This window comes from Bufo gargarizans, chromosome 7, assembly GCF_014858855.1.
Source record: "Bufo gargarizans isolate SCDJY-AF-19 chromosome 7, ASM1485885v1, whole genome shotgun sequence".
NCBI lineage: Eukaryota > Metazoa > Chordata > Amphibia > Anura > Bufonidae > Bufo > Bufo gargarizans.
The window spans coordinates 100,762,215-100,785,254 of NC_058086.1; the positions used below are offsets into that span (position 1 = coordinate 100,762,215).

Genomic DNA, 23,040 nt, shown 5'->3' on the forward strand with positions numbered 1-23,040 from the left:
CCCACTGTGAAAGCGCCCAGCACAGTCCCTCATCTTCCGAATCTCCTCCTTGCTCCCCCGACGTCGCACAGTTGAAGCACCGTAATCTCATGACAGCTACCGCATGCACAGTTCGTTCCCTGAGGCTGATGCCAGCACAGAGAAGGATCACTATGCTGGTGTTCTGCCAAATCTCTATACCTTGCCAAAAGTCTATACCAGAAGTGACGCAGCCTCACCGGAAGTGACGAGGTCGCCAAGGAATCAGTTGGAGGAGGGTGTGCGCGCAAGCGCACATCCACCGGCCTAGCAAAGAATTACTGCCACGACTCATCTAGTGTCACAGTAGTACTGTTTTTCACTGTAATATAATTGCAGTTTCCTGCCAGCGTGTGTGTCAGGCCCTACCCCATCAGGTGAACACTGTAAAAAAATAAAAAATAAAAGTAATAAGCCATTTTTTGTAACCTTACATCATACCAAGTGATCCAAAAGTCATATGTACCCCAAAATAGTACCAATCAAACCGTTACCTCATCCCGCAAGAAATGAGCCCCTACATATGACAAGCTCCCAAAAATTCTAACAATTTGGCTTTCAGAAACATGTTTTTTTTTTTCAAGAATGCTTGTATTGTGTAAAACTGAAATACATTTTAGAAAAAGCAGACCTATTTGGCATCACCGCCTCCGTAACAACCTGCACTATTAAAATATCACGTAATCCACCCCTAAAGTATAATATTGAATAACATAGTAACATTTGTAAGGTTGAAAAAATACATCTGTCCATCCAGTTCAGTCTGTTATCCTGCAAATTGATCCAGAGGAAGGCAAAATAAAAATATGTGTGAGGTAGAAGCCAATTTTCCTCACTTTAGTGGAAAAAATTCCCTGGATCAACTACCCCTCTCTAGTAGCTATAACCTATAATATTATTACACATCCAGACCCCTCTTGAACTCTTTTAGTGAACTCACCATCACCAGCTCCTCAGGCAGAGAGTTCTATAATCTTACTGCTCTTACCATGAAGAATACTCTTCTATGTTTGTATAGAAACTTACTGAATAGCCCTAATTTTGATAATCTTTCTGGGTACTGTAGTACACCCATTCCAGTTATAACTTTAGTTGCCCTTCTCTGAACCCTCTCCAGCTCTGCTATGTCAGCCCAGAATTGTGCACAATACTCCATGACTAATGAGCCCCTGTGCCCCTTTTGATGCAAACTATTATCTTATTGGCCTTGGCTCAGCTGCCTGACACTGGTTTCTACAGCTTAGTTTGCTGTTCACTAACATTCCTAAGTCCTTTTCCATGTCAGTGTTACACAGTGTTTTACCATTTAGTATGTACTGGTGACTTGCATTATTTCTTCCCATGTGCATAACCTTACATTTGTCAGTGTTAAACCTCATCTGCCACTTATCTGCCCAAGCCTCCAATCTATCCAGATCCATCTGTAGTAGTATGCTGTCCTCTTCCATGTTAATTACTTTACACAGTTTAGTGTCATCTGCAAAAAATGATATTTTACTGTGCAAACCTTCTACAAGATCATTAATAAATATATTGAAGAGAATAGGGCCCAATACTGACCCCTGTGCTTCCCCACTGGTGACAGTGACCCAATCTGATTGTGTACCGTTAATAACAACCCTCAGTTTTCTATCATTGAGCCAGTTACTTACCCACATACAGATGTTTTCTCCCAGTCTAAGCATTCTCATTTTATATGCTAGCCTTTTTTGTGGTACAGTGTCAAATACTTTGGAGAAGTCAAGATACTGTATACGACATTCATTGACTCACCGCGGTCAAGTCTAGAACTTGCCTCCTCATAGAAATTGATTACATTAGTTTGACATGACTGATCCCTCATAAAGCCATGCTGATATGGCGTTATTTGCTTATTTTCATTCAGATACCATCTCCCAGAAAACATTCAAACAGTTTACCCACGACCCACAACTTGCCTGCCTATTGTTTTCGAGCTCAGTTTTTTAACCCTTTTTGAATATTGGCACCACATTTGCTAAGCGACGATGATAAAAAAATCAAATGTACTGCAGTAAGGCACAAGGGACCGTCATTGATGGTAGATATGTGTCACCGGGGTACCTGGCCTTGGTGAAGTAGGAGCCAGTAGTTAAGGTGTGTCAGCAGCAGTAGGTGATTGACATTTCATTTATTTTGTATAGCTGTCAATAGCTGATCCGGGACGGCTCTTACTGGGAGTAGTCATAGTGCTGGGTGGGTGACTACTCCCCAGGTTCCAGGCCAGGTCTTGACTGGCCTACCAAAAACAGCCAACAGTGTCAGGAGGGGATGATTACCTCTCTGACAGTGGATCTCTGTGGAGTGCTGTGTTGGATCAGAGCCTGAGCCGGAGTTGCTGTGCCTGAAAGACTGAGGACAAAGCGAGGTCCACATACACCCTGGGGGGTTACGGTACTGTGCAATACCATACCTGTGTTGTGCTATAAATACGGGACTTTATTGTTTCTTTAACCTCTTCAGGACATAGGGCATACAGGTACTCCCTTATGTCCTGGTACTTAAGGACACAGGGCGTACATGTACGCCCTGTGTATTTTTGATCACTGCCATGCGGCTGGCGGTGATTGCAACCCGGTGCCTGCGATCGCAGCAAACCGCAGGTCAATTCAGACCTGCGGTTTGCTGCAGTTTCTGATCCCCACGGTCCCTGACCGCGGGGATCAGAAACTTTAGAATTCCCAAAAATATATCTTTATCCCCCCCCTGCACCCCTGAGTGATTTTATCCCGGTGGGAGGTGCAGGGGGAGGGGTGCGGGCGGCGGGATCGCGATCCCCCGCCCGCCTCCCCTTGAATAATCGTTGGTGTGCAGTGGGTATACCAGGGTGTCAGCACATTGCTGACACCCTGGTATAAACGGCTGACATCTGTGATGCGATGTCAGCCATCCTCAGGCATCCTGCTGTCCATGGTGCAGAACAGATCTGTGCTAAAGGCATAGATCTGTTCAGACAAAGTGTAAGTAAAATACAGTACAGTACACTATATAGATATTCAAGAACCAAGTGGGTCTGGGTAAAAAAAAGTGGAAAAATGTAAAAATCTAAAAACACATTTATCACTGATTAAAAATGAAAAAAAAAATTCCCTACACATGTTATATATAACCGCATCGGTAACGACCTGATCTATAAAACTGTCATGTTACTTTACCCGAACGGTGAACACCATAAAATTAAAAAATTAAAAACTACTACCTTACTACTACCTTACTTCCCAAAAAAGGTAATAAAAGGGATCAAAAAATTTGTATGTACGCCAAAATAGTACCAATCCTAAGATAATAGCCCAAAAACTGAAAAAACGATGGCTCTCAGAATATGGAGACACTAAAACTTGATTTTTTTTTTGTTTCTAAAATGAAATGATTGTGTAAAACTTACATAAATAAAAAAAAGTATACATATTAGGTATTACCGCGTCCGTAATAACCTGCTCTATAACAATATCACATAACCTAACCCCTCAGGTGAATACCGTAATAAAAAATAAAAACTGTGTAAAAAAGCAATTTTTTGTCACCTTACTTCACAAAAAGTGTAATAGCAAGCGATCAAAAAGTTATACGTACCCCAAAATAGTGCCAATCAATCCGTCATCTCATCCCGCAAAAATCATACCCTACCCAAGATAATCGACCAAAAACTGAAAAACCGATGGCTCTCAGAATATGGAAACACTAAAACTTGATTTTTTTTGTTTCAAAAATGAAATCATTGTGTAAAACTTACATAAATAAAAAATTGTATACATATTAGGTATCTCCGCGTCCGTGACAACCTGCTCTATAAAAATATTACATGATCTAACCTGTCAGATGAATGTTGAAAATAACAAAAAATAAAAACGGTGCCAAAGCAGCAATTTTTTGTTACCTTGCCTCACAAAAAGTGTAATATAGAGCAACCAAAAATCATATGTACCCTAAACCAGTACCAACAATACTGCCACCCTATTCCATAGTTTCTAAAATGGGGTAAATTTTTGGGAGTTTCTACTCTAGGGGTGCATCGGGGGGCTTCAAATGGGACATTGTGTCAAATAAAACGGTCCAGCAAAATCTGCCTTCTAAAACCGTATGGCATTCCTTTCCTTCTGCACCCTGCCGTGTGCCCGTACAGCGGTTTACGACCACATATCAGGTGTTTCTGTAAACTACAGAATCAGAGCCATAAATAATGAGTTTTGTTTGGCTGTTAACCCTTGCTTTGTAACTGGAAAAAAAATGTTAAAATGGAAAATCTGCCAAAAAAGTTAAATTTTGAAATTGTATCTCTATTTTTCATTAAATCTTGTGGAACACCTAAAGGGTTAACAAAGTTTGTAAAATCAGTTTTGAATACCTTGAGGGGTGTAGTTTCTTAGATGGGGTCACTTTTATGGAGTTTCTACTCTAGGGGTGCATCAGGAGGGCTTCAAATGGGACATGGTGTCAAAACAAACAGTCTAGCAAAATCTGCCTTCCAAAACCATACGGCGCACCTTTCCCACTACACCCTACTGTGTTCCCGTACAGTAGTTTACGGCCACATATGGGGTGTTTCTACAAACTAGAGAATCGGGGCAATAAATATAGCATTTTGTTTGGCTGTTAACCCTTGCTTTGTTACTGGAAAAAATGGATTAAAATGGAAAATTTGCCCAAAAATTTAAATTCTCTAATTTTATCTCCATTTGCCAATAACTCTTGTGCAACACCTAAAGGGTTAACAAAGTTTGTAAAATCAGTTTTGAATACCTTGAGGGGTGTAGTTTCTTAGGTGGGTCACATTTATGGAGTTTCTACTCTAGGGGTGCATCAGGGGGGCTTCAAATGGGACATGGTGTAAAAAACAACAGTCCAGCAAAATCTGTCTTCCAAAAACCAAACAGCGCACCTTTCACTCTACGCCCCGCTGTGTGGCCGTCCAGTAGTTAACGGCCATATATGGGGTATTTCTGTAAACGGCAGAGTCAGGGCAATAAAAGATACAGTCTTGGTTGGCTGTTAACCCTTGCTTTGTTAGTGGAAAATGGGTTAAAATGGAAAATTAGGCAAAAAATGAAATTCTCAAATTTCATCCCCATTTGCCAATAACTCTTGTGCAACACCTAAAGGGTTAACAAAGTTTGTAAAATCAGTTTTGAATACCTTGAGGGGTGGTTTCTATTATGTAAGCCTCGCAAAGTGACTTCAAACCTGTAGTGGTCCCTAAAAATTGGGTTATTGTAAATTTCTGAAAAATTTTAAGATTTGCTTCTAAACTTCTAAGCCTTGTAACATCCCCAAATGCTTGCAAACAAGGGTTTTTCCACCAAGTATTAAGTCTTTTTTTTGTTAGAGGGTTCAAATACTTATTTCACTCAATGAAATGCAAATCAGTTGCTATCTTTTATTTAAAGTTATTTTTTCGATTTTCCTTTTGATGTGCTATCTGCCACTGTTACAATAAACCTACCATTGAAATGATACTGTTCTGAGACTTTTCATTTCTTTGTCATTGGACAAACTTACAAAATCAGTGAGGGGTCAAATAATTATTTCCGCCACTGTATATATATATATATATATTGTAAGGGATCGCCTCTTACAGGTACGACTTTAGGACACCAGGTTTCAGGTCCAAACCGTGCATTTATTGTGCACACTCCAACCAATTCAGGTTATCATGAAGTCGCAGCTTCACCTAACACATGTGACATCCACATAAAATAATAAACACTTGCCCGGCTAGGCTCTAACTAACACAGAGTTTCCTGACTCACCTAAGTCCTTGTTCACACCCTGTGAACACGTGCGGCTTTCTCAGCCAATGTCCCACAGCCTCCTGGCTGTACAGAGCACAGTACGCCCACTGTCTCCAGTCCAGTGCCTCAGCACACATGGGGGAATAGTGGTCTCTCAGCCCTCCTGGCTTGGACCACACAGAGCCTGCAGGCCTCTGTCCACAGGCAACACACTCCCCCCTTGCTGACACCCTGGGAGGTGCTTTGTGCCAGCCTGATTACTTCCAGCTGGTCTCACCTGTGGAGGAATAGGGGTGTGGACCGAACTATCCACCCCTTCCTTGCCTCTAACCTGTGTGAGACCTGTCACTGTCTCACAATATATATATAATTTGTTTGTTTTTTAACTCATTTAAAAATTTGTTTAGTTTCCCACTACATTGTATGCAGTAGTAAATGACACAATTCAAAAATACAACTTGCCCTGCAAAAAAACTATGCATTTTCATATTCTAAAGCTTCCCAAAAATGTATCCTTATCAGGGGCAGTTGGTGTTTAAACACACACAGTGTTATGGGATCAAAAAATAAATAAGAAACAGTGGCTTGTTAGGGGACTAAGTGTCCACAAATTATGTCTTGACAAGGTCAGAATGCTTGCCTTTACAACACACATAAGTTTTAATTGTCAGAAGAAAAAGTGGCTCGTGAACGAGCCTATAAACATTCTTCCTTTTAATTGGGAGCAGCAGCAGTGCATATGGAAAGGGTACAGTTACTGTATAGTTATGTGACCGCAATATTAGCAGCAGCAATAGAAGCATAACATGGAACATACAAGGCAGTAGGTTGGCTGTCTATGGGTAGTATTAGTAGTGGCATGATGGTGGCGGTTACATAATGTAGGCAGCAGCAGCAGCCTTATAGAACATGATGGTGGGCAGGACGGCAGGCAGACAGACAGCAACAGTGGCATTGTCATCATCGTCATCCCCTTTCTTCTCCACCTCCAACTCCTCCTCCTCTTGCAGTGACAGCTCCTCATCCTCCTCCATGGCAATTTCTCCATGTGGGTCCCCAACAGCTGCAGGGTGCACAGTAATGTGCGTTAGCTGTTTTTCTTCCTCCATTGTCCCCTGATGCAAAAACATCAGCGTCTGTTATAAGATAAATATGAGGGGGATGACATTTCTTATTTTTTCCCTTCTGACAGATTTTGTGGCCTCTTCGAGGAGGTTCAGCACCTGACAGGCATCTCAGATGAGCTGCCACTGCTTGACCTCGAAGCAACACACGTTCCCTGCTGCGGAGGCAGTCTGGTGCAGACGCTCAAGCAGGGGCGTAGCTATAGGGAGTGTAGAGCTAGCAGTCGGTACAGGAGCCTGGGGGGCCCCAAAGACCCTTGTACCACATGAGAAGACACCTGTTTTATAGAAGGGCCATGCTGGTCAAGTTACACCTCTGGCTGGAGGGAAGGTGTTAGGTCAAGAATTTGGCATGGTGGGGGGTGCAGTTTAAATTTTTGCCTCAGGCAGCAGGAAGGCAATGTGCTTTCCTGCCCCTGGCCACAAAGCAGTGAGGGATGGGGGGCCCAAGCTAAACGCCCCTTCGCTCAAGCATGTGCAAAAATCATTCAAAACAAGAAAAAGCAACATAAATAAAGTAATCTCCCATAGTAAATGGAAAATAGAGGGAAAACTAACCTGCAAACATTTTGGGGTGGTGTACATGCTGGAGTGTCCTTGCTGCCTCCAGTATGTTGGAAGAACTATGAGGAAACTGAAAACACATATAGGCTACATGCACACGACTGTATGTGTTTTGCGGTCAACAAATTGCGGATCCGCAAAAAAAATGATGACATGTGTATGCCATCCGTTTTTTTACGGATCCATTGTAACAATGCCTAATCTTGTCCGCAAAACAGACAAGAATAGGACTTGTTCTATTTTTTTTTGGCGGGGCTACGGAATGGACATACTGATGCAGACACCACACAGTGTGTTGTTTGCATTTTTAGCAGATCCATTGAATCGAATGAGTCCACATCCTATCCGCAAAAAAACGGAATGGACACGGAAACAAAATACGTTTGTGTGCATGAGGCCATACAGGAACAAATCAATAACATAATAAAGGGTTTAGAAGCCCACAGCGTTTCATTGCATTTAAAAAAAAAAACTATCGAGCAAGCTCTCTGGACTCAGATTTGTAGGGCTGGAGCTAATAAAGACCAACTGGAGGGGAGAAGACCCTACATCGAAAATAAATAAAAAGAGGTGGAATGGATATATTGCCTAGGAACACTGCAGTCCAAAGGGTTAAATATAGTATTTGACCTTAAAGAGGACCTTTCACTTTTAAAAACAATGTGAACTAAGTATGCTGACATGGTGAGCGGCGCCCAGGGATCTCACTGCACTTACTATTATCCCCGGGCGGCGCTCCGTTCTCCCGTTATGCCCTCCGGTATCTTCCCTCTGTAGGTTATAGAAGGCGGTGTCTGCACTTGCCCTGTGGGCGTCTCCGTCTCCTAGGCTGCAGCACTGGCCAATCGCAGCGCACAGCTCACAGCCTGGGAGAAAAAAAACTCTGGATGGTAATATAAGTGTTGTACAGTTTTGCGAGTTGTTATGAATTGGTTTTCTCATCTCTAGTTAGTTTGCCTATGTTATGGATGCAATTCTCAAAACTTCTATGGGAAAGTTTATAGACATTGGAATTGAAAGCTGAGCTCTGATTGGTTGCTAAGGGCAACTAAAACAACTGTTTGTTTTGATAAATTAGGCCTATTGTGTTTATAATACTATAGTAATAAAACCCCATATTATAATGAAAGCGGCTTTAGTTAATGCATTATATTACGTTTAGAAATGTATTGTGAATTGGGATTACAGTTTGTATAGGGGATGAAAATTATATACTACATAATTCCCAGTACTTGTGTGCAAATGTTGGTTGTCGCACTTGTGCCGTTTTTGCATGTTAGTGATGCATGCAGCATTAACTATAGGCATGTGTGACAGGTATGAACCCCTCACAGCTTATAGTTTTTTTGCAGACTATAAGCTGTGAGACTATATTTTATTTGCACAAGGTCTCTGATAGAGCAGACATTTTAGCCACAAATTAGACATTTTTTTGTTAAATATTTGCTAATAATCATTGATTTCTGCAAAGTTGCTTGAAGGTGGTATTGTGTACTATATATTATGTTTTTACATGTTATGCTTTGCAATCTCAAAAACTTATACCCACAATTGGCACTGTATGTCAGGATTACTTGAGAGCCAGTAATATTATTAATATTGCATACTGTTTAAAAAAAATCTGAAACTGTTCATTGTGCCATATACAGTATGTACTTATAAGGCCTCGTCCACATTTCCGTCCATGGGTCAGTAAAAAAAAATCATGGAGACTTGTACTACTTTGATCCGCAATGTGGACCAAGCACGCCCATAGAAGTCTATGGGTCTGTCAAAGATGGAATCCGTGATGCGTCCGTTATTCACTGAAGACTGATAGGAGATTCTTTGGAAATTATTTTGTGAATCAGTGAATTACGGATGACACACGGATTGTAAAAACAGAACCCACGCACCGACCATGGATCCTTCACGGACATCTTCACAGATGAAACACGTATGCTTTTTTTCACGGACGTGTCACTGAAACGGAAACGTGTATGAGGCCTATGAGACATTTCATAGGGTCAAATACTTTTCCACAACATAACAATGTTGCAACATCTGGCACCTTGAATTGACTTTAGCATTCTGTCTAAACACTTTATACATTTGGTCACTATTTTTCAGATCTGTTAAACTAACGCCATCATCTGGGCTAAAAAAGAAATACCCACTGCTAAAGCCGAATTATGAAGCAAAGCATGTCAATGGTCTGTTTGTAGTGGGAACAGCCAGTCATGGTGTTGACTTTCGCAAGTCTGCTGGTGGATTTATTCATGGATTCCGATATACAGGTAAGAAAGCTTGCAGTCTCCTCCTAAATTTCTAAAGACTGCTAGGGCTAGCTCAGCACAGGATAATCATAACTTATTTTTTGATTGGATGATTCATTCACCTACTGCTTTTAGTTGATATACAAATGAACTTTTTACCCTTACAAGACCTTGCTATTTTACATTTTTGTGTTTTAGTTTTTCACTCCTTGCCTTCCCAGAGCCATAACTTTTTTTATTATTCCGTTCACATAGCTTTATGAGGGCTTGTTTATTGCCAGACAAGTTGTATTTTCTAATGGCACTATTTAACATTACATATGATGTAGTGTGGAGATGTCCCGAACTATTCGCCGGCGAACATCACTTGTTCGCGTTCGCCGCAGCGGGCGAACATGTGCAATGTTTGGTCTGCCCCCTATATGTCATCATTGAGCAAACTTTGACCCTGTACCTCACAGTCAGCAGACACATTCCATCCAATCAGCAGCATACCCTCCCTCCCAGACCCTCCCACCTCCTATCAAAAAGCAAGGACAGCATCCATTTTAGATTCATTCGGAAGCTGCAGTCTTAGTGAGAGGAGGGACAGTGCAGCTGCTGCTGATTTAATAGGGAAATAGTGAGAGCTAGGCCAGTGTATTCAGTGTCCACTCCAGTCCTGAAAGACTCATCTGATCTGCTGTAAGGACAGCGTCCAGACAGCACCCCAAAAAGCCCTTTTTAGGGCTAGTACATCAGTCTGCTTTTTTTTTAAATTTCTTCTCTGTAATATAATTGCAGTTGCCTGCCAGCGTGTGTGTCAGGCCCACAGCATGTACTGTGCCCACTACTTCCAGTGCCCAGTGCCACCACTCATATCTGGTGTCACAGAAGCTTGCATTTAAAACAGTAAAACACTTTTTTCACTGTAATATAATTGCATTTGCCTACCAGTGTGTGTGTTAGGCCCACAGCGTGTACTGTGCCAACTACTGCCAGTGCCACCTCTCATATCTGGTCTCACAGTAGCTTGTATTTAAAACAGTAAAACACTTATTTCACTGTAATATAATTGCAGTTGCCTGCCAGCGTGTGTACTGTGCCCACTACTGCCAGTGCCACCACTCATATCTGGTGTTATAGTAGCTTGCATTTAAAAGAGTAAAACACTTTTTTCACTGTAATATAATTGCAGTTGCCTGCCAGCGTGTGTGTCAGGCCCACAGTGTGTACTGTGCCCACTACTGCCAGAGCCCAGTGCCACCACTCATATCTGGTGTCACAATAGTTTGCATTTAAAAGAGTAAAACACTTTTTTCACTGTAATATAATTGCAGTTGCCTGCCAGCATTTGTGTCAGGCCCACAGCGTGTACTGTGCCCACTACTGCCAGTGCCCAGTGCCACCACTCATATCTGGTGTCACAGTAGCTTGCATTTAAAACAGTAACATACTTTTTTCACTGTAATATAATTGCAGTTGCCTGCCAGCATGTGTATCAAGCCCACAGAGTGTACTGTGCCCATTACTGCCAGTGCCACCACTCATATCTGGTGTCACAGTAACTGGCATTTAAAACAGTAAAACACTTTTTTCACTGTAATACAATTGCAGTTGCCTGCCAGCGTTTGTGTCAGGCCCACAGCGTGTACTGTGCCCACTACTGCCAATGCCCAGTGCCACCACTCATATCTGGTGTCACAGTAGCTTGCATTTAAAACAGTAAAACATCTTTTTCACTGTAATATAATTGCAGTTTCCTGCCAGTGTGTGTCAGGCCTACAGCGTGTACTGTGCCCACTACTCATATCTGGTGTCACAGTAGCTTGCATTTTAAACAGTAAAACACTTTTTCCACTGCAATATAATTGCAGTTGCCTGCCAGCGTTTGTGTCTGGCCCACAGCGTGCACTGTGCCCACTACTGCCAATGCCACCACTAATATCTGGTGTCACAGTAGCTTGCATTTTAAACAGTAAAACACTTTTTTCACTGTAATATAATTGCAGTTGCCTGCCAGCGTGTGTGTCAGGCCCACAGCGTGTACTGTGCCCTCTATTGCCAGTGCCCAGTGCCACCACTCATATTTGGTGTCACAGTAGCTTGCATTTAAAACAGTAAAACACTTTTTTCACTGTAATATATATGCAGTTGCCTGCCAGCGTGTGTGTTAGGAGGCCCACAGCGTGTACTGTGCCCACTACTGCCAGTGCCACCACTCATATCTGGTGTCACAGTAACTGGCATTTAAAACAGTAAGACACTTTTTTCACTGTAATACAATTGCAGTTGCCTGCCAGCATTTGTGTCAGGCCCACAGCGTGTACTGTGCCCACTACTGCCAGTGCCCAGTGCCACCACTCATATCTGGTGTCACAATAACTTGAATTTAAAACAGTAAAACATCTTTTTCACTGTAATATATATGCAGTTGCCTGCCAGCATGTGTGTTAGGCCCACAGCATGTTCTGTGCTCACTACTGCCAGTGCCACCACTCATGTCTGGTGTCACAGTAGCTTGCATTTAAAACAGTAAAATACTTCTTTCACTGTAATATAATTGCAGTTGCCTGCCAGCATTTGTGTCAGGCCCACAGCGTGTACTGTGCCCAGTATTGCCAGTGCCCATTGCCACCACTCATATTTGGTGTCACAGTAGCTTGCATTTAAAACAGTAAAACACTTTTTCACTGTAATATAATTGCAGTTGCCAGCAAGCGTGTGTCAGGCCCACAGCGTGTACTGTGCCCATAAACTCATATCTGGGGTCACAGTAGCTTGCATTTAAAACAGTAAAACACTTTTTTCACTGTAATATGATTGCAGTTGCCTGACAGCATATGTGTCAGGCCCACAGCATGTACTGTGCCAACTACTGCCAGTGCCCAGTGCCACCACTCATATCTGGTGTCACAGTAGCTTGCATTTAAAACAGTAAAACACTTTTTTCACTGTAATATAATTGCAGTTGCCTGCCAGCCTGTGTGTCATGCCCACAGCGTGTACTGTGCCAACTACTGCCAGTGCCACCACTCATATCTGGTCTCACAGTAGCTTGCATTTAAAACAGTAAAACACTTTTTTCACTGTAATACAATTGTAGTTGCCTGCCAGCGTTTGTGTCAGGCCCACACCGTGTACTGTGCCCACTACTGCCAATGCCCAGTGCCACCACTCATATCTGGTGACACAGTAGCTTGCATTTAAAACAGTAAAACACATTTTTTACTGTAATATAATTGCCGTTGCCTGCAAGCGTGTGTGTCAGGCCCACAGCGTGTACTGTGCCCACTACTGCCAATGCCCAGTGCCACCACTCATATCTGGTGTCACAGTAGCTTGCATTTAAAACAGTAAAACATCTTTTTCACTGTAATATAATTGCAGTTTCCTGCCAGTGTGTGTCAGGCCCACAGCGTGTACTGTGCCCACTACTCATATCTGGTGTCACAGTAGCTTGCATTTTAAACAGTAAAACACTTTTTCCACTGCAATATAATTGCAGTTGCCTGCCAGCGTATGTGTCTGGCCCACAGCGTGCACTGTGCCCACTACTGCCAATGCCACCACTAATATCTGGTGTCACAGTAGCTTGCATTTTAAACAGTAAAACACTTTTTTCACTGTAATATAATTGCAGTTGCCTGCCAGCGTGTGTGTCAGGCCCACAGTGTGTACTGTGCCAACTACTGCCAGTGCCCAGTGCCACCACTCATATCTGGTGTCACAGTAGCTTGCATTTAAAACAGTAAAACACTTTTTTCACTGTAATATAATTGCAGTTGCCTGCCAGCGTTTGTGTCAGGAGGCCCACAGCGTGTACTGTGCCCACTACTGCCAGTGCCACCACTCATATCTGGTGTCACAGTAGCTTGCATTTAAAACTGTAAAACACTTTTTTCACTGTAATATACTTGCAGTTGCCTGCCAGTATGTGTGTCAGGCCCACAGCGTGTACTGTGTCCACTTTTGCCAGTGCCACCACTCATATCTGGTGTCACAGAAGCTTGCATTTAAAACAGTAAAACACTTTTTTCACTGTAATATAATTGCAGTTGCCTGCCAGCGTTTGTGTCAGGAGGCCCACAGCGTGTACTGTGCCCACTACTGCCAGTGCCACCACTCATATCTGGTGTCACAGTAGCTTGCATTTAAAACTGTAAAACACTTTTTTCGCTGTAATATAATTGCAGTTGTCTGCCAGCGTTTGTGTCAGGCCCACAGCGTGTACTGTGCCCATTACTGCCAGTGCCACCACTCATATCTGGTGTCACAGTAGCTTGTATTTAAAACAGTAAAACACTTTTTTCACTGTAATATAATTGCAGTTGCCTGCCAGTGTTGGTGTCAGACCAACATCGTGTACTGTGCCCATTACTGCCAGTGCCCTGGGCCACCACTCATATCTGGTGTCACAGTAGCTTGTATTTAAAACAGTAAAACACTTTTTTCACTGTAATATAATTGCAGTTGCCTGCCAGCGTGTGTATCAGGCCCACAGCGTGTACTGTGCCAACTACTGCCAGGACCTAGTGCCACCACTCATATCTGGTGTCACAGTAGCTTGCATTTAAAACAGTAAAACACTTTTTTCTCTGTAATATTTTTGCAGTTGCCTGTCAGCTTTTTTGACAGGCCCACAGCGTGTACTGTGCCCACTACTGCCAGAGCCCAGTGCCACCACTCATATCTGGTGTCACACTAGTTTGCATTTAAAACAGTAAAACACTTTTTCACTGTAATATAATTGCAGTTGCCTGCAAGCATATGTGTCAGGCCCACAGCGTGTACTGTGCCCACTACTGCCAGAGCCCAGTGCCACCACTCATATCTGGTGTCACAGTAGCTTGCATTTAAAACAGTAAAATACTTTTTTCAATGTAATATAATTGCAGTTGCCTGCAAGCGTATGTGTCAAGCCCACAGCGTGTACTGTGACCACTACTCATATCTGTTGTCACAGTAGCTTGCACGCATAGTACCACTAATCGGAAAAAAAATGACAGGCAGAGGCAGGCGACCCCCACAGGGGCCGTTGTGGTCGTGGTGCTGTGATTTCCTTTGGCTCTAGAATAATTCCCAGTGTTCAGAGGCCACGTACCCTGAACTCGAATAGTTCTGAGGACATAGTTGACTGGCTAACACAGGACACCCAATCTTCTACAGCTTCCGCTCGAAACCTTGACGCACCATCCTCCTCCAGCTCAACTTCCGGCACCTCTCAAGTTACCACTCGCCCGCCTGCCGCCACCACCAACACTAGCACCACAGCTGCTTCACTTGATCTGTCAGAGGAGTTATTTTCACATCAGTAGCCAGAGGATGTAGATAACAGGGAAATGTCTCATTCAGGTAGCATTACACACATGGACGTACGGTGTGATGATGATGATTTTGTACCCGCTGATGCTTCCTTTGCTGAGTTGACAGATGCAAGTGAAGCGGTTGATGATGACGATGTGTCCGTGGATGTCACATGGGTGCCCACTCGAAGAGAAAAAGAACAGGGGGAAAGTTTAGATGGGGAGACAGAGAGGAGGAGGAGACGAGTTGGAAGCAGGGGGATGTCATCGCAAGGAGCTAGTGGCACAGTCAGACAACATGTATCGGCACCCAGGGTCAGCCAGACAGCACATCAATCAACTCATGCTGTTGCCACCACCAGAATGCCATCATTGCAAAGCTCAGCAGTGTGGCATTTTTTTTTGCGTGTCTGCCTCTGATAACAGCAATGCCATTTGCAACCTGTGCCAAAAGAAACTGAGTCGTGGGAAGTCCAACACTCACCTAGGTACAACTGCTTTGTGAAGGCACATGATCTCACATCACAAACGCCTATGGGATCAACACATGATGATGAGTACAAGCAGCTTACAAACTCAAAGCCACCTTCCTCCTCCTGGTCCAGCATCTTCACGTCAACCACTGCTGTCCTCCTTGCCCCCTCTCAACCACCTGCCACTCCGCCTCTCACCTTGAGCAGTTCCTGCTCATCTGCCCACAGTCAGGTGTCTGTCAAGGAAATGTTTGAGCATAAGAAGCCAATGTCACAGAGTCACCCCCTTGCCCGGCGTCTGACAGCTGGCTTGTCGGAACTCTTAGCCCTCCAGCTTTTACCATACAAGCTGGTGGAGTCTGAGGCCTTCCAAAAAAATGTAACTATTGGGACACTGCAGTGGAAGGTACCCGGCCGAATTTTTTTTTCACAAAATGCAATCCTCAACCTGTACTCTATTGTGGAAAAGGAAGTCATGGCATGTCTGGCACACTGTGTTGGGGAATGGGTCCATCTGACCACTGATACCTGGTATGCAAAGCACGGTCAGGGCAGGTATATCACGTACACTGCGCATTGGGTAAACCTGCTGACGGCTGCCAAGCATGGAATGCGTGGCTCTGCAGAGGAGTTGGTGACACTGCCACGACTTGCAGGCAGGCCTGCTGCCACCTCCTCTACTCCTCCTATTCCATCCTCTTTGCTGAGTCCTCTTCTGCTGCTGCATCTTGCTCCACATCAACTGCATCCCCCAGCTCCCCAGGGGCTATTCTACATCCCGGATACGACAGTGTCACGCCGTCTTGGGGTTGACTTGCCTGAAAGCAGAGAGTCACACCGGACCAGCACTCCTGTCCACCCTGTGCCAAAAGAAACTGAGTCGTGGGAAGTCCAACACCCACCTAGGTACAACTGCTTTGCGAAGGCACATGATCTCACATCACAAATGCCTATGGGATCAACACATGATGACGAGTACAAGCAGCTTACAAACTCAAAGCCACCTTCCTCCTCCTGGTCCAGCATCTTCACGTCAACCACTGCTGTCCTCCTTGCCCCCTCTCAACCACCTGCCACTCCGCCTCTCACCTTGAGCAGTTCCTGCTCATCTGCCCACAGTCAGGTGTCTGTCAAGGAAATGTTTGAGCATAAGAAGCCAATGTCACAGAGTCACCCCCTTGCCCGGCGTCTGACAGCTGGCTTGTCGGAACGCTTAGCCCTCCAGCTTTCACCATACAAGCTGGTGGAGTCTGAGGCCTTCCAAAAAAATGTAGCTATTGGGACACCGCAGTGGAAGGTACCCGGACTAATTTTTTTTTCACAAAATGCAATCCTCAACCTGTACTCTATTGTAGACAAAGGAAGTCATGGCACACTGTGTTGGGGCATGGGTCCATCTGACCACTGATACCTGGTCTGCAAAGCACGGTCAGGGCAGGTATATCATGTACACTGCGCATTGGGTAAACCTGCTGACGGCTGCCAAGCATGGAATGCGTGGCTCTGCAGAGGAGTTGGTGACACCGCTACGACTTGCAGGCAGGCCTGCTGCCACCTCCTCTACTCCTCCTATTCCATCCTCTTTGCTGAGTCCTCTTCTGCTGCTGCATCTTGCGCCACATCAACTGCATCCCCCAGCTCCCCAGGGGCTATTCTACATCCCGGATATGACAGTGTCACGCCGTCTTGGGGTTGACTTGCCTGAAAGCAGAGAGTCAGACCGGACCAGCATTCCTGTCCGCCCTGAGCGCACAGGTGGATCAGTGGCTGACTCCGCACCAACTGAAGATCGGCAAAGTAGTGTGTAATAACGGAAGCAATTTGTTGGCGGCATTGAATTTGGGCAAGTTGACACATGTGCTGTGCATGGCACATGTGTTGAATCTGATCGTACAACGCCATGGGCATAAGTACCCAGGCTTACAGGACGTACTCAAGCAGGCCAGGAAGGTGTGTGGCCATTTCAGGCGTTCCTACACGGTCATGGCGCACTTTTCAGATATTCAGCGGCGAAACAACATGCCAGTGAGGCACTTGATTTGCGACAGCCCGACACGTTGGAATTCAACACTCCTAATGTTCGACCGCCTGCTCCAACAAGAAAAAGACATCAACGAGTATTTGTATGATCGGGGTGCTAGTACAGCCTCTGCAGAGCTGGGTATTTTTTTGCCACGTTACTGGACGCTCATGCGCAATGCCTGTAGACTCATGCGTCCTTTTGAGGAGGTGACAAACTTAGTCAGTGGCACTGAAGGCACCATCAGCGACATCATCCCATTTGTTTTCTTCCTGGAGCATGCCCTGTGAAGAGTGCTGGATCAGGCCTTAGATGAGTGTGAAGAGGAAGAGTTGAGGTCACGATCACCACCAGAAACAGCCTTATCAGCATTGCTTGCTGGACCTGCGGCAACGCTGGAAGAGGAGTCTGAGGAAGAGGAGTCAGAGGAGGAATGTGGCTTTGAGGAGGAGGAAGACCAACTACAGCAGGCATCCCAGGGTGCTCGTTGTCACCTATCTGGTACCCGTGGTGTTGTACGCGGCTGGGGGGAAGAACAGACCTTCGGTGAGATCAGTGAGGACGAGGAACGGGACATGAGTAGCTCGGCATCCAACCTTGTGCAAATGGGGTCTTTCATGCTGTCATGCCTGTTTAGGGACCCTCATATAAAAAGGCTGAAGGAGAACGACCTGTACTGGGTGGCCACGCTACTAGACCCCCAGTATAAGCAGAAAGTGGCTGAAATGTTACCGAATTACCGGACGTCTGAATGGAGCCTTACAGGGGGGTGATCAATGACGGAGGTGATCAGAGAGTGTATATGGGTGATCAGCCGCCTGTCATCGATCACCCCCCTGTAAGGCTCCATTCAGACGTCCGTATGATTTTTACGGATCCATGGATACATGGATCGGATCAGCAAAACACATGTGGACGTCTGAATGGAGCCTTACAGGGGGGTGATCAATGACAGGGGGGTGATCAGGGAGTGATATGGGTGATCACCCCTCTGTCATTGATCACCCCCCTGTAAGGCTCCATTCAGACGTCCGCATGTGTTTTGCGGATCCGATCCATGTATCCATGGATCCGTAAAAATCATATGGACGTCTGAATGGAGCCTTACAGGGGGGTGATCAATGACAGGGGGTGATCAGGGAGTGTATTTGGGTGATCACCCCTCTGTCATTGATCACCCCCCTGTAAGGCTCCATTCAGACGTCCGCATGTGTTTTGCGGATCCGATCCATGGATCCGTAAAAATCATACGGGCGTCTGAATGGAGCCTTACAGGGGGGTGATCAATGACAGGGGGGTGATCAGGGAGTCTATATGGGGTGATCAGGGGTGATCAGTGGTTCATAAAGGGTTAATAAGTGACAGGGGGGTGTAGTGTAGTGGTGTTTGGTGCTACTTTAGTGAGCTGCCTGAGTCCTCTGGTGGTCGATCCAAACAAAAGGGACCACCAGAGGACTAGGTAGCAGGTATATTAGACGCTGTTATCAAAACAGCGTCTAATATACCTGTTAGGGGTTAAAAAAAATCACATCTCCAGCCTGCCAGCGAGCGATCGCCGCTGGCAGGCTGGAGATCCACTTGCTTACCTTCCGTTCCTGTGAGCGCGCGCGCCTGTGTGTGCGCGTTCACAGGAAATCTCTGCTCTCACGGGAGGACGCGTTTATGCGTCCACCCAGAAGAGCAGGGCCGCCGCCAGGACGCAATCCTGCGTACGGCGGTCCTGAGGTGGTTAACAGTATTTCAAAAGCTGGGGTAAGCTTATCCATCTCGGGGCAAAGAGTCTGTATCAGTGCCTTGACGGATTTCCAGAATTGACCGTAGTCTAGGACAAGACCAGAAAACTTGGAAGAGAGAGCCCACATTTCCGCATCCCCTCCAGCAATAGGGAGAAGAGGTTTGATATATCTTAGTGTACCTTAGCAGTGTATAATACCAGCGCAGAAGCAGTTTATAATATTGCTCCCAGTGCAATGCGCAATTCGTTGCTATATGAACTCATTTAAATGCAGATGTTTATTCAGTCTGGGAAAATGATTCTGCCAGGTCTTTCTCCCATTGAATCATTTGAGGTCCCTTATGAAAGGTCAAGCTCTGTGTTAATAGGATATAATATGGTCTAATTCCCCTTTGGAGAGGTAGAGAAGAGGAGTGTACGATCTTGTTTAAGGGTTCAGGAATTGACATGTTGTGTAGCTTCAATTTAGACAGATAGGACACCATCTGATTATACTTAAATTGCTCCATGTCGGGGAAGTGGAAATGCTCTTGTAGGTGACTAAAGGTCCGGAACCCATTCTGATGGACTAATTGGGATATATTTTGAAAGCCCCGATTTGTCCATCCCCTCAGGTCTAAGTCCTGTATATGGTTTTCTAATACTTGTATAGGGATCTGAATAGTGGTCATAGAGGAAGGGTTGACCTTAGCAGTTATGCCTGCATTCCATGCTTTTAAATTTGCTAGAACTGTTGCCGGGGTCTCTGGAGGCAGTGTTGACATAGTGGTAGGTGGGTCATTCCATGTCAAGTGGACCAACCTAAAAATTGAATACAATTTTGCACAGATGTTCCCGCGGGTCCTACATGAAATCTTACAATATTTTTCATCTGGGCCTCTGTTGGTTCCAGAGTTTCAGGCAGCTGATGATGGACCAGCTATAATGCGCTGCTTGCTGCGTATCCCAAACTGGCAACCCAAGAGTTATGGCCCATGCAATATATCTTAAGGTCACATACACAAGCTTTCCAACCAACTTGAAGACAAGATATGATTAGACAAAAAAATGACATTTCATATTTTTGCTACTACTGGGGTAGAAATATCTCAAATGTGTAATTTTTTTATTTATTTCTTTTTTGTATTAATCTCATCTAAAAGAACATGTTTTTTGCCACAGTCACCCTGTTTTATCTTTGACCTGGCCTTATATTGTCCAGAACTATGCTCACAAGAATGTACCTATTTTGCATGTGTGTATAAACTTCACTACAAGGAGACATTTTTTGTGGCCTCCTGTCTAACAGGCTGGTGAGCCAGAAACATAAGATTATGTACTGCTGCTGAGCTTGTTATCCTAATATAACTTTAAGCTATATTTCCATACACATATTCTAATTAATTGTGGGTTGCCATTTTAAATTGGCACATTTATCATCAATCTTGCATTGGACGACTCAGCTATTGCCAGTTCAACAGAAGTATTGCCATTGCCAAGGAGCAATTTCTAACAACCAGAGAAGATACCAGCCATGGTGTCCAAGTTTTATTGAAGAAAAACAAGAAAGTAAAACACAACATGCATACAAAAATTGCTAAAAATACAGATTTCACAAGACTTCCAATCTTTCTCAAATTGCACAAAGTTTTGAATTTCCTGTCAATGTTCACCAAAACATATTGTGAGAAGACATATTGCCTGCCAGATGATGATGTGGGTGCATCAAGGGAAGCAATGACATGCTCTTCTGGGACCCATCAAGTGTCTTTGCACGAAGGCCAGTAAAATGACCTTGCAGGACCATGGGGATGCAAGAAATTGATCAAACCATCATGCTCCTGAATTAAAACTTCACATATATTGCCAATCCACCAGGGGTTATCATAGGTGCAAGCTACGTAGTGACCAGTTTGAAGACAGGATACTTTGAGGACAGATTGACATTCGAGTTGCAATAAATGAGGTTGCATCATTCGAAACTTTGATAACACAAATATTAGTTGTATCAATGGGTTTGAACTGATGGTGCTCCCTTTTCCCAGCAACAGTATGACCCTTGCTAAACCTTTCTTCTTGAATAAGTCTGTTTGCATAAACATCTTCCTTTGGGACCAAAAAATAAATAAAAATTCTGCAGAAGTCATACAGATCTTTTGGTCTCAAAATTTGGTTATTGACTGGACACTGTAAACTAGCCCTGGCAGCCAAACATTTTGCAGTTCATCCAATTCCATCACAAGGTTATTTTCCATGGCTTGTGCCAAAAAAGTTCCACTCAGCAGTGTTGCAAAATCCATTATTATGACTGCATAGATTAATAACATTTTTGTACTGAGCAGCAGATCCATCACTAAAATAGTGAATATGCTTTAAAATGGCTAGTGCGTCCTTCAGATGCCCAATCAGCTTTTTCAAAAAAGTATGGGCAGCTATTGTGTCATGATGCAAGCAGTCACTGATTATGCAAATGCTGAAGCATCGGAAGTCAGGGTTGCAACAGTAACCAACAAAAGGATGAAGTGTTGCCTGGCTATTTTCCCAGTGAAACCCCTGCACTGCACCCTGGACAACAAAGGAGTAGTTCTTGGCAAAGTCCATAAGGACAGCTTATTTAGATAAGCACTTTGGTGCTTACAAATAAAATGGTTTCTGGTCAAGTTACAAATTTTGTCAATTAGTTCTGAGGTGAAATCATCTAAGGATAACTGTTGGGTTTCTAAGGCCCCTTTTCACACAGGCGAGAATTCTGCGCGGGTGCAGGTGAACACATTGTACCCGCACTATATCCGGACCCATTCACTTCAATGGGGCTGTTCAGATGAGCGGGGATTTTCACACATCACTTGTGCGTTGCGTGAAAATATATTCTTTTATATTCTTTCTATATTCAGCGTTTTTCACGCAACGCAGGCCCCATAGAAATGAATGGAGCTGCATGAAAATCACAAGCATCCGCAAGCAAGTGCGGATGCGGTGCGATTTTCACACATGGTTGCTAGGAGATGATGTTAGTAAATTGATACAAATTCTATTTACATTATTATTTTACCTTATCACATGGTGATAAGGAAAAATAATAGCATTCTTAATACAGAATGCTTACTAAAATGTGGTTTCAGGGGTTTAAAAAAAAATTACTCACCTCATCCTCTTGTTCACGCAGCTGGCATTGTTTTATTTCTTCTTCTTTCAGGACCTGCAAAAGGAACTTTGATGATGTAATCACGCTCATCACGTGGTGAGTGCGGTGACATCAGCACAGGTCCTGCTGAATGAAGATAGAAGGATCTTCTGTCTTCATTCAGCAGGACCTGCACTGGCATCACCGCTCTTACCACGCGATGAGCGCGATTACTTCATCAAAGGTCCTTTTGCAGGTCCTGAAAGACGAAGAAAGAAGACGATGCCAGTTGCACGAACATGAGGATGAGGTGAGTTAATTTTTTATTTTTTTTTAACCTCTCAAGCCACATTTTAGTAAGCATTCTGTATTAAGAATGCTATTATTTTACCTTTATAACTATGTACGGACCGCGGTATGGAAATGGTTAAACGGCTGACATCTGCACAGATGTCAGCCGTTTATACCAGGGTGTCAGCAATGTGCTGACACCCTGGTATACCCACTGTACACCAACGAATATTTCAAGAGGATGCGGGCGGGGGATCGCGATCCCGCCTGCCGCACCGCCCGCCTCCCGCACCGCCCCCACCGCCCACCACACCCCCTGCACTACCCGCCGGCATAAAATCGTGCAGGGGCATTTTGGGCATTTTAAAGTTTCTGATCAGAAACTGCACAAAGCGCAGCAAACCGCAGGTCTGAATTGACCTGCG

At 44.3% G+C, this 23,040-nt stretch overlaps 1 protein-coding gene across 5 annotated transcripts in view; it reads left to right on the forward strand.

Annotated features, from left to right (window-relative positions):
* FOXRED2 (FAD dependent oxidoreductase domain containing 2) overlaps positions 1-23,040 on the forward strand; it is a 576,662-nt gene that overhangs the window by 165,480 nt on the left and 388,142 nt on the right. For all 5 annotated transcript variants that reach the window (XM_044301271.1, XM_044301274.1, XM_044301275.1 and 2 more), the window contains one exon: positions 9,563-9,729. In XM_044301271.1, the coding sequence (XP_044157206.1) occupies positions 9,563-9,729 (167 nt within the window). The remainder of the gene's footprint in view (positions 1-9,562; positions 9,730-23,040) is intronic.